Below are 16791 nucleotides of genomic sequence, written 5' to 3'. Positions count from 1 at the left end.
TTGGTTTGTTTTGTTTTTTTAATGAAAGGTTGGTGTATTTGAACGTCTGGGCAGTTTTCCAGTACGAGGGATGCTGATGGCAACTCGACTGTTGCTCTGTGAGCACGCAGAGAAACTGGCAGCAGCTGTTGTTCTCAAGAATCATCACTCCAGGCTGCCTGATCTGGTGAATGCTGCCATACTGATCGCATTAAACAAAAGGGAGTGTGATATTCCACCAAACCTTACCCCTGCAGATGTGTTCTTTCGAGAGGTAAGAAACTTGTTATTTCTGAATCACTGTATAGTATTGCATGTAGTAAAAGTTGTGATGCTTTCATGTATACTTTGAAACTTTTCACTTTAGTAATCAATTAAACTTTACACAATTTCCCTTAAAATAAGGATGGTGTGCAAGTATTTTCCTCACTTTAGCGTACATACTTTTTATATCTGCAGCTGAAACATGAGTTCTGACAAATTTTGGGTAGCAGAAGTAAAGTTGTTACAATTTCCAACTAACCTACATGGATGAGCAATGAAAAAGAAAAGAGAAATTCTCTGGCACACCAAGAAATGTATGCTAAATTACCATTTTTAAGGGATGAACTGAAGAGTATGAAGCTTTCCAGATAGGAGAGCTGCTTTGATGAGCTGTTCTGAATGGAATTGTATCAGTTCAGTCCCTCCATAAATTTTTCTCCTATCTAACATTAGTAGATTCTAAGCTAGTTCTCAGTTTATGCTGCATTCCAGTCAAGCACTCAGTCTTTCTTTCTTTCTTCCTTCTTGAGAAGAACTGTACACAAAAAACATTTACTCTTAGGAAGTTTTCACCTGTAGACGACAGTAGTTGCTAATGCAGAAAAATAAATATAAAAGAAAATAGAAATAATAGTCTATTTTAAAGCAGGTATGTTATTCAGTGTATTTTATCTAACAAAGGTTTTACTACCAAATGTTTCAGTAGAATATGGAGGAATACGCCTAATGAAAGTTTACGGAGTTGCCTTCAAAAAAAGAGGAATGTTTTTTTCTTCCAGATTTAAGTTCAGAAATAAGGCAATTCTTGTTTTCTAAGTACTGTATGAAATACAAGCTGGTGATTTCATTATCCGTGTGATATTTTTGTCTGTTGATATGTTTTCTACTAACATATGTTTATTTTTCTATACAACTCATAACTTGGCTTTCAGGTATCAGCTAGTAATGGGTATGTTTGTGCTTAGTGTGATTTTTCTTTCTATCTTTAAGGTGTCCCAGATAGATTCCATCTTTGAGTGCTTACTAGAAGAAGAGGAACAAATCCTGAAAGATACGTCTATTGACTCAATTGAGTGGGCCCAGATAGTTGTCAATGTGAACAACATCATTAAGGTATAGAACTTTGTTAGCTAAAATACTTGCAGGAGGGGAAGGTAAATATTGAGGAGTTGAATATTGAACTTGCGTGCAGTACATAGGATTTACTGGTAGGAGAACACAAGTGAATGCACTTTTCATATGCCCAAATATATTTGGAAGGAAAAGATGGTCTCATGCAGAATTAAGGACATTCCTCTTCCTCCTGAGCCACTGCTAAAGAGAATTTGAGAAGCTGCAGCATTGTTGGAAGTTGTGAAAGCACCAGTACATAGCAAAGAGTGAAGAGCTTAGGCTTGACCACTGAGGCTTCTTGCTCTGTCAGTATGTGCTCTTCTATACAACTGAGAAAGTGGTGTAGGAAAAGGGGGATATTAAAAGAGTATTTCAGAATTATAAAGACAGCATCTTTTATGGTCTATGTGTGTGCAGGTAGACTTTAAAGTACTTATGTCCTTGTCTTTAAATAGGACATGCTACAAGCTGCCTGTCAGTATCGTCAATCTAGAGCCTCTTTATATAAAACAGGAGAGCTTCCAGAAAGAGAACCTGAATATATTCCATGGACAGGTGAGAAATTACTAATACTAGTTTATTAATTATCTGTCGTAAACAAAAGTTTCAGAACACAAGAATTCCAATCTGAATGTTAAACTTACTGTTAAAAGCTGCTATAAGGTTTTGAGTAGGAGAAGCTAAGGATTTCATGTGGTGAATGAAATGGAATGAATCAATGAACAGTATTGTCCAGTGTTGATGATAACGCTTTGAAACTTGTATTGCATATTTGAGTGCAAAAACAAAGTTTGGAAGGCAAAGTTGTTTTTTTTCTAGTGCGCTCTGGTTCTGGTTGGCAGACCTGTGGGATACATAACATTAAAATCAATCATAAAATGTGTTCTGTAACTGTTTTAAAAGGACTGACGATTCTCCACTTCATGTGTTTCGTTTTGATGGTTTAATAACATGGAAAACTATCAGAACAAATGTTATAGTATCAAGCACTTTGGTGCTTGAACATCCCTGTGGCATGCACATACAAACCACACTTGTTTAGTGCTCCCAAAATAAAAATCTTTCGAAAAGCAGGACCCGTGCAAGCTATTTTGGGTGTGTTGTGTCTTGATGACTACATCCAAGTATGTAAATCAGGTTAACAGAAGTTGCCTTTTCCTTGTGTGTGTTCTCTGCTTTGCTTACAGACAGTGCAAGTGTTTATTTTCTTCTGAAAAACAGCTGGTATTGATAGTTGACAGTGTAGATCTGTGTAGTTCAGGGGGTGGTTTTGTTTCTGTTCTTTTTTGTTTACTACATTTTGGCTAAATTTATTATGTGAAGGTAGATTGGGAATTTGTTTTGTTTGGGGTTTTTTTATACTATTGCTTTGATTTCTAAAATTAAAATGTTTATTAGCTTTTTTCTTTCTGTTTTTAAAATTATACCAAGTTATGTTTTTCGTGTACTTCAGCATAGATTCCTGTGGTGATAGGATTATTGTTTTGATGCTGGCTGTGTTGTTTTCCCAAGCATCCAGTGGCCTTCGCGCAGCAATAGCGCGCCAGCACGGCGTCATTCTGAGGGTGGTGTATCCCCAGGTGGACAGTAACCTCCGTAGCATCGTGGCTGAACAGTTGGTGGCGCTCCTGGATTGTTTCCTAGATGGCTACGTTTCGCAGCTGAAATCTGTGGACCGCCCTGCTGATCAAGAGAGATACAGCAATGTGGAAATGGAGTATGTGCAGAAAAGATCAGAACTCTTGTCTCCTCTCCGTAAGTGCTGTCTGTTTTCTTTAATGCAAGCATGAAATGTTCCATTTGATAAGGAAATGATGCAAATGTGGTGGAGTAAAGGGCATCTGTGTACCAATGCTATTTGGTCTACGTGTTTGCCTTCAGAGTATAAATGACTGCTTTATGATTTAATTGGATATTTACAAAATAACAACAGATTACAGATTTGCATCCAAGGCTGCACCCATGCTTATACCTCTAATAAAACATGTTGCTGCTTGAATTTTTTTCTTTTGCTGACATTATATTTTTCTGACAGGAATTTATCTTGTGCCAGCTGGCTGAAAATAGACTATAAATGTATTTCTAAATGTTTATGTTGTTGCTAGTTGACATAAATTTATGTGCCTGAAAGTTTGTTTAGTGTTTATCAAGAAAAATTTACTTTTTGAGTCTTGATTATTTAAAAATCAAACCTGCTTTTTAACATGTTAGGTGTGGTGAAGTCTTTAATGAGTAATTGAAAGCAAAGACCACTTGTTAAGTGGAAATAACTCTGAGCAAATACATTTTAGTAAGCTTATAAAGTGTAATCTTTTTAGACTGAAAATGAATGCTATAGTGTAATAATCGCTACCTTTTCTTAAACCATAAGAAAAGTCTCTTAAATGATCATTGTCAATTTTACTGACATTTATGGACTTCATTAGCTTGTAAATGTGTTTTATATCATTATGTTAAATCCAAAGTTAATATTTCCTTACAAACAAAATAGTATGTTCTTCTAACTCTTATGATTTTTTCCCCCACCCCCAAAAGCACAAATAGCAGATGCTGCTAATTTTCAGAGAAAATAGGATGTGTACTGGTGACTTTATATTTTAAACTTCTCTTCTTCCCGCTTGCACTGGGGAAGAGGTGGTAGGTACATGAGCTTGCATGTGCACAGGGTATGGATGCAGGAAGGTGAATGTTTCTTTGGGAATGTGTAAGTATCCCTGTGATGTAAACACTTGGAACTTGCTTTCATTATTCTGGTCTGTGTGCTCAGTCATCCAACAGCCAAAGATGAGCTTGTCTGATATAACTTCTTTTTCTTCTTGATCACTTAGTTTCCCTGGGGCAGTATCAGATGGCAGCTGCTTTAGCAGAGAAGTACTGTGATTTTGATATCCTGGTGCAAATGTGTGAGCAGACAGACAACCAGGCCAGATTACGACGTTACATGAGTCAGTTTGCAGATCAGGTAACTTTTTTCCTGATTTCTTTAGATAGTGTTTTATAATGCATTTGCACCTGAAATATTACAAAAGTGGTGATTGGAGGGGGCTGTCTGGTTTTTATAAATGCATTTATATTTACATAAACATAGTGGGGTAATGTGCAAAACAAGTCCAGATTCACTGAGCAGAACTCAATGGCATAATTTACCCTGAGACTGCAAAACAAGTCAGCAGAAATACAGGTGGAAGCTGTATGGGCAGTGGCCTTTCGTGGGACCTTTTTTGTGCCTCAAACATGTTGTCTTGTTCTTGATATCTTTCAGCATTTTGTGACTTGTTCACTGAGGTCCAGCAATCAGTGCAGTGTTATTTTATTAAACTACTGTCATATAAACATAAGGATGGTTTCCAAAAGAGGAGGTTTTTAAATTTATGAATAGAAAAGTAGTTAAGAATAGAAAGACAGGGATGCTGCTGTCGTATTTGTTTTTTCTTTTTTTTAATGGGCTGGCCAGGTACTTGTTGAACAGTTTTTCAATGTCTGTCAAAATCTGGCATAAAAACTTCTCAAGCGTCCTGAAAAATTGGAAGGCTTAAGGACAAGGCAATAGATACAACTTGAAGCGAGGGGGTCTCAGACAAGAGTTTCCTCATTTGAGAGTTGGTGAGGTCAATTTATTTAGCTTTCCACAGCAACTATGGAAAGAGAAATCCTGCAGTCTAAAGGTTTCCTAATAGAGAGTACAGAAAGATTGTTTAATTAAGGACAAGCAAAAGTATTAGTAACAGACAGAAATTACAGTAAACGTTTTTAACAGTGAGGGTTAAATACTCACACATACTGTCAAAGAAGGGGATAAATGCTCTATTTGTTCTCTTCAGATGCTTTTTTGTTTTTAAAGCAAAACGTAACACTTTCTGAAGAGAAGTTACTTTAGTGAACATAGAGCTAAATAGATCAAGTCTGACAGATAGAATATCAGACTGGTGGCCTCTTCATACTATTTTTTTAATTGTTGATGCAGTTAAAATTTAGCATTATTTTAAAATTACTCTGAAAAGACTACCTTAAATCTCAAACATAAACCCTGATTACTTACGTCACGCTGAAGTTCTTAAGGATAAAATAGGTTGTTTTTTGTTTGTTTGTGTGTTTTAAAAAAGACTTTTTTTTAACAAGGACCAAGAAGAATAAGGTTGTAGGTTCAGTTGGAGATAGGAGAGAATGTTCCAAAAACAGTGACAGCAGAAGCAAGCTTATATATAAAAAGAAGTAATAAGCACAGAGTTCTGAGGGAAGGGAAGGAACAGGCAAAAAATAAGATTAGAAATGTGGGTGATGTGATACCTGTTTACACTCGTTTGGGTTAAAACAATTTACATTCGTCACTTCTTCACTTCCATTGAAGGATAAACCCTGCTGTGTGTATTAGCACTGTAGCTGATGAATTCTTTAAACACTGTTTCTGTCAGGACTTGTTTTTTCATCAACATTATGTTATTTTGTGTGTGTGTCTTGTTTTGTTAAGCACGTTTTTACCATGTTCGTATCATCTGTATCTTATGACATATTTTGCCTTAGAAGACAAACAAGATATTTAAATGTAACTTTTAAAATCTACTCATTCCTGTTATCTTCAGAATTTTTCAGACTTCCTGTTTCGCTGGTATTTGGAAAAGGGAAAGCGAGGGAAGCTGTTATCTCAGCCTATTGCTCAGCACGGACAGCTGGCCAGTTTCTTGCAAGATCATGAGCATCTGAGCTGGTTACATGATATCAATAGTCAGGATTTGCAAAAGGTAGGGTTTCTTAATACAACCAAACTGAAATATCATGTGTTAAATGAGTTGACTACGTATTCAAGTAGGCAGATTAGCTAGTTCTGACTCTTCATCATCAAAAAAAGATAGCTTATCTAGGTGATTTAAAGATTATTAATGGAGTACCAAAAGCATCCCTCCAGGCACCATCTGGTACATCACATAAGCCATTGCACCATGTAATGGAAATTAGGGCTGCTTTTCATTCCCTGTTGGTTCCTTTGCATCAAGGAACTTTTATATGGCTATGTGATCATTACTTTGGTGGAACTGGGAGTTTACTGTGAATATTAATAGCATTATCTGATTATCCAGCAAGGGAAAAACTGAAATTCATATTTCAAAACTGTCTAAAGTAAAGGAATTTGGAGGTATCACAAAAGTGAAAAAGGCATTTATTACTTTAATAACTTACATTCATAGTGTAAAAGCAGTACTTTTGTTAGCTAATGTGCACGTGGATAGGTTAATGTGACATTGTTTTTAAACCTGATTTTTTGTTGCCTTGTGGGCTGCCCAGTTATTCTTTCTCTACTTCTTATTGGGAAGTCTTCCCTTCCTTCTGCTAGACTGGTGAATGTATTTCACTTTAGCAAATAACTAATTCTAAAGAAAAATGCCTTCTTTCAATCCATATGCACATTTATTAAGCATGCAGACCATGTAAACCAATGCAAATTATAGGTTGATAATACTTCATGCCCCTCAAAATAACCCACACAAAACCAGAAACAAACCAACAAAAAACCCAACCACCACCAACGAAAGAAACCCCAAACCCCACATATATATATTGTACATATCATTCTGTTTTTCAAATTCCTGAATTAACAAATAAATCTGTGTGAGAAGTTGTCCTGTCAAAGCATATTTGCCAGGCTTTATGATGAAGCGTTGGATAAGATCCCAGAGGTGTAATATGTGAAGTTGCAATTTATCCTTTGATCATAAGATAATTTTTCTCGATTAGTAGTAAAAATGTTTTTTGGATGTAATTGGAGTAGAGGTCTGTATCTCCTCCTGAAGAGTGTGATGCCGAGTTTTAACTTGCAAGTTGTGCAACTTTTAAAAACAAGGGTTATAGTATTACAAAAAAGAAATAGCTGCAGTTCAGATTAAATCCTTATCTGTTAACCTTTTGATGTTTAAAACGTATTTCTAACATCTTTATTAATTTCAGGCTCACAGAACGTTGCAGACTTTAGCAAATAGGGAGACCCGATATTTTGCAAAGAAGAAAACACTTCTTGGCTTGAGCAAATTAGCTGCGCTGGCATCTGACTTCTCAGAAGATATACTGCAAGACAAAATAGAAGGTAAGAAAGAAAAACAGTGAAGCAAAGAATAGACTAATGAAGCTACTGACTTAGTTAATTTTGCAGATAATTAATTTATTAGGCTCAGGGCTCTAACCTAATGTGGTAAGGATAAATGGACTGATGATTTTGCTCATTGCAGGAAGGATAAGGAAGACAACGTAAGACAGTAACCTTAGTATTCACCTTCACCTGTGAGTTAGGCCCATGAGCAAGCAAAATCTGTACCTTTTCAATTTTTCTAATAACATGCGAAATATTGGCATAAATAACAAGCTGTACAGTCTTTTTGAAAAATAATCAGACAGTTCTGAAGTACATGAAGCTGCATTTCATATTTCAGATGCAAGGTAAAAATTAATTATTTTCTTAAAGCCTGTTCATTGAATGCCTCTCAATTTTGAATTCTCTCAAGTCCTGAGACTCTTAGGCTGTACAAGGAAATCCTGTAACTATGTTGTGTTGTAATAGTGCGCCCACAAATATATACATTTGTGATCAAGAAGTGCTTTCTCAGCATCTTACTCTCTCTGTATCTGGGAAGGTTACAGTGACAGTGTTTTGTTATTCTCTAGCTGAAAGGATGTTAATGGGAAAAGTAGTACCACCTATTCTGCTTCATTACCAAATGCTCTGCCATTCCCATCACTTTGGAAAATACCCTTCTCCTGATAATGTTTGTGCAGCACGCATAGCTGTGAGTTTGTGAAAAAGCAGTTCTGCACCAATAGTTAAGCTAATACTGGCCCCAGGGGAAAGCTTTGAAATGTTACCCACCATTACTACTCAAGCTTATTTCTATTTATCTGCATATTTGTCCTTGTATGTTTTGTACAGCTCTTAAGAGAACCTCTTGAAAAAGGCTGGGGATAATCACGATAGTTAAGTAGGCTTCATAAATTATTTTTAGCTTGTAGGAATAATATCTTCTGTCCTTTAAATTATAAAGCATAATAGGAAAACCATTGAAAAATGAGGAGATCAAAGCTTTATTTCAATAGAGTGAGTAACTCTCAAAACTTAGTCTGGACTTTACTGTAAAACATTTGTGTGACACGACACAGCTTTTAAGGCTTACACCCTCTGTCTCTCAGTTTTCTACTGATAAAGAATAATTACTTCTGCTGCATTCTTCTTGCCCATTTAAACAAATTAATTGCTCCTTTCTACCATGCAATGGAACTGGGGAAGGGGTGAGAGTCACATACTGTGGCTGAAATTATTCAATTTTGATTGTTTCCCCCTAATAAGTTTATAAACCTGAAGCAGATTGTACTGGAAAATAAAACAATCAAAAATGGAATAATTGGTGAGATGGAGCACATCCATGGCACAGGTCTTCAGCCAAAAGGTAGCTCCTAAAAATGGCAACCAACTTACTTTCCTGCATAGTGCAACAACTTTCATCCAGTCCTATGTATTCATTTTGTGTTTTGAGAATAAAGAACGTTACCAGTTTGCATTGCACTGGAAGCCTGAGTGGCAAGTAAGAACCAGTTCCCCAGGGTGACAGTATTGAAGTGGAAGTGTTTCTGTGCTTCAGGAACATAGATGAGTGTCCAGATAGATTGCTTCATAACAAACACATGCAGACCTGGTTAATATTGTGACTTGAGAGTTATTACTGTTCCATATAACTACTTCTTACATTTTAATAACATGAAACATTCATTTCCTTAAATGACTACAAGAAATATCAGAACAGGAACGCTTTCTGTTACATCAGGAGACACTTCCTGAACAGTTACTGGCAGAGAAACAGTTGAACCTCAATGATATGCCGGTGTTGTCTGCATCTCAGCTCATTGATGTAAGTATCTCGTGTTTTCTTCATCACAGAGGTAAAGTTCCAGTATGTTTTCTGCCTCTGTGTGATAAAGGAAGTGAGAAGACCACAGCTGTCTTTATCCCTCACATGACTTGCTAAGCATCTCAAGATGTGACACATGAATTGGTTTATCTTTGCTTAGTTTCTACCAGCACCAAACTTCAGAATACTGTTTTTCATTCAAATTTCTTTTAGTTGAACATGTGCTTTAGGGTGCTGCGAGGAGAAAAAGCAAATCACATCAGTGCCAGCAGTTGATTTACTGATCTAAACAAGTTTATAGATATGAGACAATTTTTGCCTTCTGTTACATTCTCAGTGGGGCAGAACTTGGAAGACAGAAGGAAGAAAGGATTCCACCTTACTGGAGAAGGATGCTGCAAGTGAGAAAAAGAAAGGGCTAGAAGCAGAAACAGGCTTTTGGTTGCATGTTGCAGAGGCATCCAAAAATCTTTCTACTTTTTTTTTCTTGCTTTCCTGTTTCAAAACCAAACAAAAACCCCATACTGAAACAAAACCATGAACTCCTCTAATACTGGGATCACTAATAGCGCTGACTCCCTTTCCACACCCCTTCCTGGTGGTAGCCAGAAACCAGTAGTCTTACTGTTTCTGCCTTGTTGGCAGCATATTTTTTAATTATTTTTTTAATTATTTTTCTTTTACCATCCAGTGTTGCACGCAAAAAATATTCAGTGAAAGAAAATGATACATTGTAAAACAAATCAGGTCCTGGCTAGGTGTAAATTTTGCAATTTCTTTTCTCCTGTGGAAAATCAAAAGCTGATAGTGTACTTATTTATAATTCTCCTTATTTCCTTAGAGCAATGCTAAGAACGGATTCTGCAGCCATGAGCTGTATCTTTAAGTGAGGCTGTCTGTGGGATTAGGAGAGAGCAGAAAGTGTCACTCATGACTGAGCAAGTGCTGGCATGATGACAGTTTTCCTTCTGAATTCTCTCTATTGTCAAACCAGTGTTCATACTTGCTACTTGCAATGCGAGAATGAAACTCAGGAAGTGTAAATAAAGAGAGCATTAATGTCAATTTTCCTCTAAAGTACTAATTTAAAATTTTGTTGGGGGTGGAGGATGAAATATCAATCTCAAACTTGTCTGGTTTTAAAAGGTGAAAGGCAGTACGTGTGCTTAAGTACTGCTTTGAGCTTAATTACCTAAGTAATTCTGAGAGCTTATTTGTGGAGCTGAGCTCTGGCTACAATAGTCCAGGAATGTTACAGCCTTAAATGGCATTTAAATTTGAAACCTAGCAGCCTTTCATCCAATATCATTTGTCCACAGATCATTGTCACGTAGGTGGAATGCTGCCCTAAAACCTTAAGTATATTCCTTACTATAAAAATACTTGTGGTTGAATCAAGACATATTTTCATGAGAAGGTCATATAAGTGGAAAATACGCGGTGGTCTTCCCACAATGAGTTGTCCATGATATCAGTTACATTAGTATGTCGGCTAAAAATAATTCTGCATGTTAATCTCATATCATAGATGTACATATGTCATGAGAACAGAAGGGCCAATGAGTATGACTTCAAGAAAGCACTTGATCTACTGGAATATGTTGATGAGGTAGGAAAAGTTTTCAAAGGATTTCTAACCCAGAGACTGGTTGTTTGTTTTTTTTATTATTTACTGTTATTTAAACTAGGACGGTGCATCTGTAGTTAGTTAACATATTAGCTTAGTGTACGTTAATTAAAAATAACCCCTAATGTGTTTTTCAGTTTGTTTTTAAGCCACTGGGGACTTAATGCCAAATGTGGTTTAGGTCATTTAAGAAAAATTACACTCCTCATCTTCACTTCCCATTTATAGTCTGCAGTTTCTTTTTTGGAGGCTTGCTTCCCTACAGGCTTTCTCCAAACAGGACCAAGATCATCTGTTTTCAGTAGTTTGGTTCTTCTTTATTGGCCGTCTCTCCGGTTGTCATGAGATAATGCGGGATAGTCACCAGCTTTTAACATGTAAATAGCATTGAACCCCAGATTTTGCTATCTGCTTTCTCGCTGCGTCTTGTTCTATGATCTAGTATCTCATCAGGAGTAATTTTCCACTAAGCACAAATAAATCAGCTTCTGAGGAGCATCAAACCCGAATTAACAATAGTCTTTGCTAAAAAACCACATTTTATTATTTCAACAAAAGTATTCCCTATTAATTGAAACTGAGAGCTCTTTTCTGATTCTCCCAGTTTCTGCTAGTTTGACTAGGGCTCCAAGTTACAGTTCTCATTGTGCCGTTGTGTTGGCCCTCAATAACAAAATGTCTTTAAATTTGCTTTAATTGCATTTCTTTTTAATGAAATTTTCTTTTGAATAACATTTCAGTACTGTTATTAACTAGGGTATTTTTGCTTTGTGTGAGTATATTGACTTATCCCATGTTTAGTACTATATTATATTTTGTGTGCTGAGGAAGGAGTATCACTGCTTAGAGGAGCATGCTACTCTGAGTTACTTCTGTTTAGTTTAAAAAAAATAATTCAGTGCTTTGATTCCCCCTAACTTCACCCTTCATTTTACAACACAAATGGTCCAAATAATAATATTTTGCAGTAAAATAAACTTGAGTGAACTCATTTGAGGTTCTCTTAAATTAGTTTTCCTCTTAAATTTTGTCAGCGGAATTCATGAACACTGCGACAGCTATATTGGGTCTTTTATATCTAAATAAAGTACACGTCACTTTAAAAACATGAGATTTCAAATTATTTTTTTGCTCAGATATTTGAGTCTCTTAACAACTTGAATAGAACCATTTGGTGCAAATTTGAGATGATAGTTTAGAGTAGAGGCTAAAAACCAGCGGATTCCTTGTTTTCAAGTCAAGACCCATCTTCTTCCTTCCAGGCTTCTAAATATAGGTGTTTGTGGTTTCTTTTCTTTCTTTTGAGGGGAATTTAAAGGAGATGTGATGCTTTTGGACACTGAGAGGTGGAAAAAAGTACTAGTCTTTTTTCTGACGTTATATTTTAAAAGGGACTGAAGCCAATTACGTCAAAGTTCCTGTGGAATGAAGGGACTGCCCTTTCCAAGACAAATGTGTATCTTTGAAGACATTTACTAACATATTCATAAAACATACACCCTAATGTGGAGACTGATGCATGCTGGTTAGCTTGGCCATGCTGAAAAAAGAGCCTCAGCTTCAATCACCATTTAGCACGTTAAAATAAAACTAGCCTAGAATACACTGTTCTACAAATGGGTATTTGCTCACATGCTTTGAAATATGCTCTTTTCCAAATTGTGTGAGTTAGTCTTCAGCAGTCGTATGGTGATGTGGAAAGCCTGAGCCAAGTTTTCAAATGGAAATGAACAGTCTGATGTTTCAACAGTCTGATCAGGTCATCTGTTACAATAGCGTCTGCTTAAAAACAATGTTCAGTAGCTGAAGAATCTAATTCATTGGTATGTTCTGTGTGACAGAGCGATTATTTCTTCAAAAAAATAAAGAATTAACTTACCTGTCTTTTCTTTTTACGTGAATTGAAGGAAGAGGAAGTGGATGTAAACGATCTTAAACTTAAAATTCTCTGTAAGGCTCTCCAAAGAGACAAGTAAGTCCAATATGAATATAAATTACTGGGAGTATTTGTGACATAGCCTTTCCAGAATTACATTTTAGTATACTATTCTCTAGCTCACTGAAAAGGTTGAATTTCATAATGTAAGGTTAGTAAAGTACAAAGTATCTGATTAGAATGTGTCTTTATTTGTAAAGTGAAACCACAGCAAAAACAATCTGTAGTACTTTGTCCACTTAGCTCACTGGCAATCTGCTGTGCATTCTCAGCACCTGAGACAGAAATGGACCCATGCAGCGTTCATTCTTGAACCCTTTGCTAAGGCAAAAGAAACAACAGATGCTAAAACTTTTTTCTTTCCTTTGAAGCATCTCAAGTAGAAGCTTTTAAGAAGCAACATGGCCAGTGGTCACTCCTGCAGACTTTTATTTCACTTACTTTTGGCCATTATACCACACCGACAAATTCATGACCTTTTTGAGTTAAAGCTGCATTCTTGACTGTAAGAGATTGAAGCCTTAAATACTGCTTAAAAGAGCCACTCTTGGGGACATTTAGCACCAAATGCAGGCTGAATCCAATTGGTCAGAAGACTCTTCTCACGAGGCAGTGCTACTGTTCTCTCCCAGGTTAAATAACTCAAATGGCTTTTCCTCCCTTTCCTTTCTAATTTTCAGAAGTTACCCAGCTTTTCTTACTCCGATCTGTGTTCCTGCAGGACCTAAGGAAGAAAAGATGAGAGAATACATTCCAAATGCGCTGTGCCATTTGTGATTAAAATGGAAACGAGCAGCAGTTGGATTCACACTTACACATAGGATAGATTCCAAAGGGTGGTGGTCTGTAGAAAATAAATTCCTAGTTGCGTGACTAAGTCACTGTCACGCATGGCACAAATAATACGCAGAAACAAGTTCACACCCTTACAAGTGTTTTCTTCCCTTCCTGTTGTTTTCAAGACTGAAGAATCCAGAACTCTCATGTGGCATCAGTCCAGTGGTTTATGTCCTGTCTACCCTGGGCTGAGAAGAGAGTACTGAATGTCATATTTAAACCATTCAAATCATATATAATTCTGACGAGATTTTGCCCACTCCACTAGCCAACCAGATGCCAATTGAGATCACTTTAGTGATGTGTTTAGAAAACTTGATGGTCCAGTTGAGTTTCCAGTCTTACAAAGAGGTTGATCACTGTTTCAGAAGAGGTAGTGTTAACTGCCATCTGTGTGCAAAAGTAAGCACTGACATATTCCAGTACCCACTTTTGAGGATGGCATCTGTTTTCTAGCTTAACAGCTACAAATGGTGGTGAGGTTCTTGGGTAGAATGAGACCCTTGCTGAGCCTCCTCCTGATGTTCTGGTAGGGTCCTTGCTGTCCTCCTCTGTGCCTAAGAGGAGGAAATCCCCCTTCCTCCCTCTCTCCTGCCCCCAGCTTCTTCCCAGTAGAAATAAAGACTAAATCCTAGATGTTTGTGAGTTTAAGTGACAACCAGGCTAAAATGTGGTTTTGGTCAAGTACAGAGGATTTGTCAGTAACAGCTGCTGGGAGCCAGGTCCAGATCTGTTGCAAGGATTGGCCTAAGGAGGTTCATGTTAGTTTAGGGAGTGATATGAGAGCTGGTTTTGTCTGGCAGTTTAACATATGGAGCAGGAATTTTTAGCAACTGAAAGCTTAGAACCACAGCAAAATAAGTTACGTTGTTGTTGACTTAAAACTGCTACGTATTAAGGTTTGCAAAGATGTCATTTAAAATAATCTTTCTCAGAAAAATCTGCTTGGGGTTTTCTTACCACAGATGAGACTTGCATTCGTGAGTCTTCACCTTCACATTTAATCACAAATGAGTCAAACTATTTGTTTGGTGTCTGTGTGTGCTGTTACAGGCCTGCAACTTTGAATTTACAGTTTTTTTCCTCCTTCCTTTTCTTGATGTTTGCTTTTTTGCTTGGTATTTTCAAATATGTTAGCAAACTGCTGCTCTTGCTTTATTCTACCAGTTAATAAATTATACTTTCATCATCTCAGTCAAAACATAATTGCCGAGAATAGGTAATCTTTCTCTTGATGATGATGGTATTTTTTGTTTTATCAAAGAAATAATGTTTTCTTTTACATTTTAGAAGACAAGAAGCATTTCTGTTGTCTGAACTAGACTACACTACAGTAGTGCAATTTTATTGCTGTTTGACTCTTGAATAAAGAATAATTAACACGAGACAGAAAAATCCTCTTGCTTTGAGCTATAGCCAAGCACATAACACTTACATGTGAACATGTATTAATCACTTTTGATAATTTATCAAATTTCTTGCATATTCCTTCTTGTTACTTTTCATTTGATTTCATCTGTGCAAGTCTTTCCACAAATTATTCTTTGACTTGCAGATGGTCCAGTTCGGATGGTAGAGATGATCCAATTGAAGCCTCTAAAGACAGTATATTTGTGAAAATACTACAAAAACTATTGAAAGAAGGTAAAGTGTACTTAAATGTATTTGAACTTCTTGAAATGTTTAGGTGTTTCAAAAGCTGCTTAAGATGAATGCTAATATGTAAGAAGTAGTGTTACTAAATGGTTGGAGTAATACACTTCCATATGCATTCCACTAGATAATTACAATCGTGTGGAGCTAATGCTAGCTCTGTAAAACATTGAGAGGGTAAGAGATGGGTAGATTTCCTTGTTATAATCTTAGTACCTTGGAATTATTTGCTCTGTAGGGCAGCCATCAGATTTTTTAGTTTCTTACTGTACAGAATATATGTATGTCTTCTGGAGTTAAATACTTATCTTCTGTAAGATATACATTAATAACTGTCTGTCATTCAGAAGAGCTTAATCTGTTTTAGCCTAAATGGTTTTTTGCTTTTGTTTTCTGTCTCCAAAAGTGAAAAAAAAAATTCACCCCTTCCTCCAGGTAGAACTGACTGTGGGAAGTTATGGCCATGGAGATTAGAGCTGGAGGGGGGAGGGAGAGGAGGGACACAGTTTACAGTCAATGTCAATTTTAAGTACTACCTGCATATGAATGTTTTCCAGAACAGAGGAGGCTCCATGTCAAAATTACAAAAATGAAGTTCTTCAAAACAGTTCTAATTTTGTGTTCAATCCTGTGAATTTCTCTCCTTTTGCAAGATTTTCACACCCTAGACTGAAACGTTGCAATTGAGTATTTATTATATGACTGATCTTTTTGGTTTTTGTTTGGGGTCTTTTTATGGTGACGTGTTATGTAAAGACTTAGACTTTTTAGCTGTAATCATAAATTCACTAAGAGGCTCTGTTTAGGTAGGAAATATCTTTAAAAAAAAACCAACCAACCAAACAATCAAAAGAACCCCCTTAGCTTTACAGGCTACTTAAGCTTGCTTGTATTCCTTAACATGAATAATAGAGTTAAATCTCAATTCCAAAAGAGTAATTTAACTCTGAGGCAGACACAAGTATTTACTTAAAAATCATCTTAACTGCTAAGGCAAAGTACTTTTATCAGTGCCCTAATAAAAGGTTTTGTGTTGCAGGAGTTCAGTTAAGTGAATATTTACCGGAGTTGAACGACTTGATGCACGTGAACGAACTTGGCAGCTTGAAATACAATCCTTACTTCAAATTCGTGTTGAAGGCAAACTACGAACTCTATGTTCAGGGACAACCATGATTCTCATTATTTTCAGAAATGTTTTTTTCTGAGGGACTGTTAAATTCATGCATACTTTTTAATGTTCTGTTCAGGTTTTCTGCTAAAATTTTGTAATAAAATCTTTGAGTAATATACTTGCTCTTAAGTTTGCAGACGTTGACACTTCAGTTAGGGAAGCAGAGGTGTGTTTTCAGGCAATTATAAAATTAAACTTTCATTTTCCATGCCCTTCATAAACTTGCTGGTTTGTTTTATATCTTTATTAGTATGAGTCCTGCCTGAGACTCAAGGATCCACAGACACACGGGGTGACATGTGGGACCCACTGCAGAGGGTGG

General features: G+C 36.5%; 1 protein-coding gene across 1 annotated transcript in view; it reads left to right on the top strand.

The window, feature by feature from the left end:
* The window catches only part of NUP133 (nucleoporin 133kDa), a 32663-nt gene extending 16152 nt beyond the window's left edge, over positions 1-16511 (top strand). Inside the window, exons 15-26 of the mRNA XM_010186692.1 lie at positions 29-253; positions 1234-1356; positions 1812-1911; positions 2869-3111; positions 4185-4318; positions 5937-6095; positions 7297-7432; positions 9124-9242; positions 10771-10851; positions 12777-12841; positions 15198-15286; positions 16335-16511. Of these exons, the coding sequence (XP_010184994.1) occupies positions 29-253; positions 1234-1356; positions 1812-1911; positions 2869-3111; positions 4185-4318; positions 5937-6095; positions 7297-7432; positions 9124-9242; positions 10771-10851; positions 12777-12841; positions 15198-15286; positions 16335-16471 (1611 nt within the window). The 3' untranslated portion in view covers positions 16472-16511. The remainder of the gene's footprint in view (positions 1-28; positions 254-1233; positions 1357-1811; positions 1912-2868; positions 3112-4184; positions 4319-5936; positions 6096-7296; positions 7433-9123; positions 9243-10770; positions 10852-12776; positions 12842-15197; positions 15287-16334) is intronic.
* The last annotated feature ends 280 nt before the right edge of the window (positions 16512-16791 follow it).

This window comes from Mesitornis unicolor, unplaced genomic scaffold (assembly GCF_000695765.1).
Source record: "Mesitornis unicolor isolate BGI_N332 unplaced genomic scaffold, ASM69576v1 scaffold26810, whole genome shotgun sequence".
Lineage (NCBI taxonomy): Eukaryota > Metazoa > Chordata > Aves > Mesitornithiformes > Mesitornithidae > Mesitornis > Mesitornis unicolor.
Note: the sequence above shows the minus strand (reverse complement) of the source record. Positions and strands in the feature narration are given on the sequence as shown.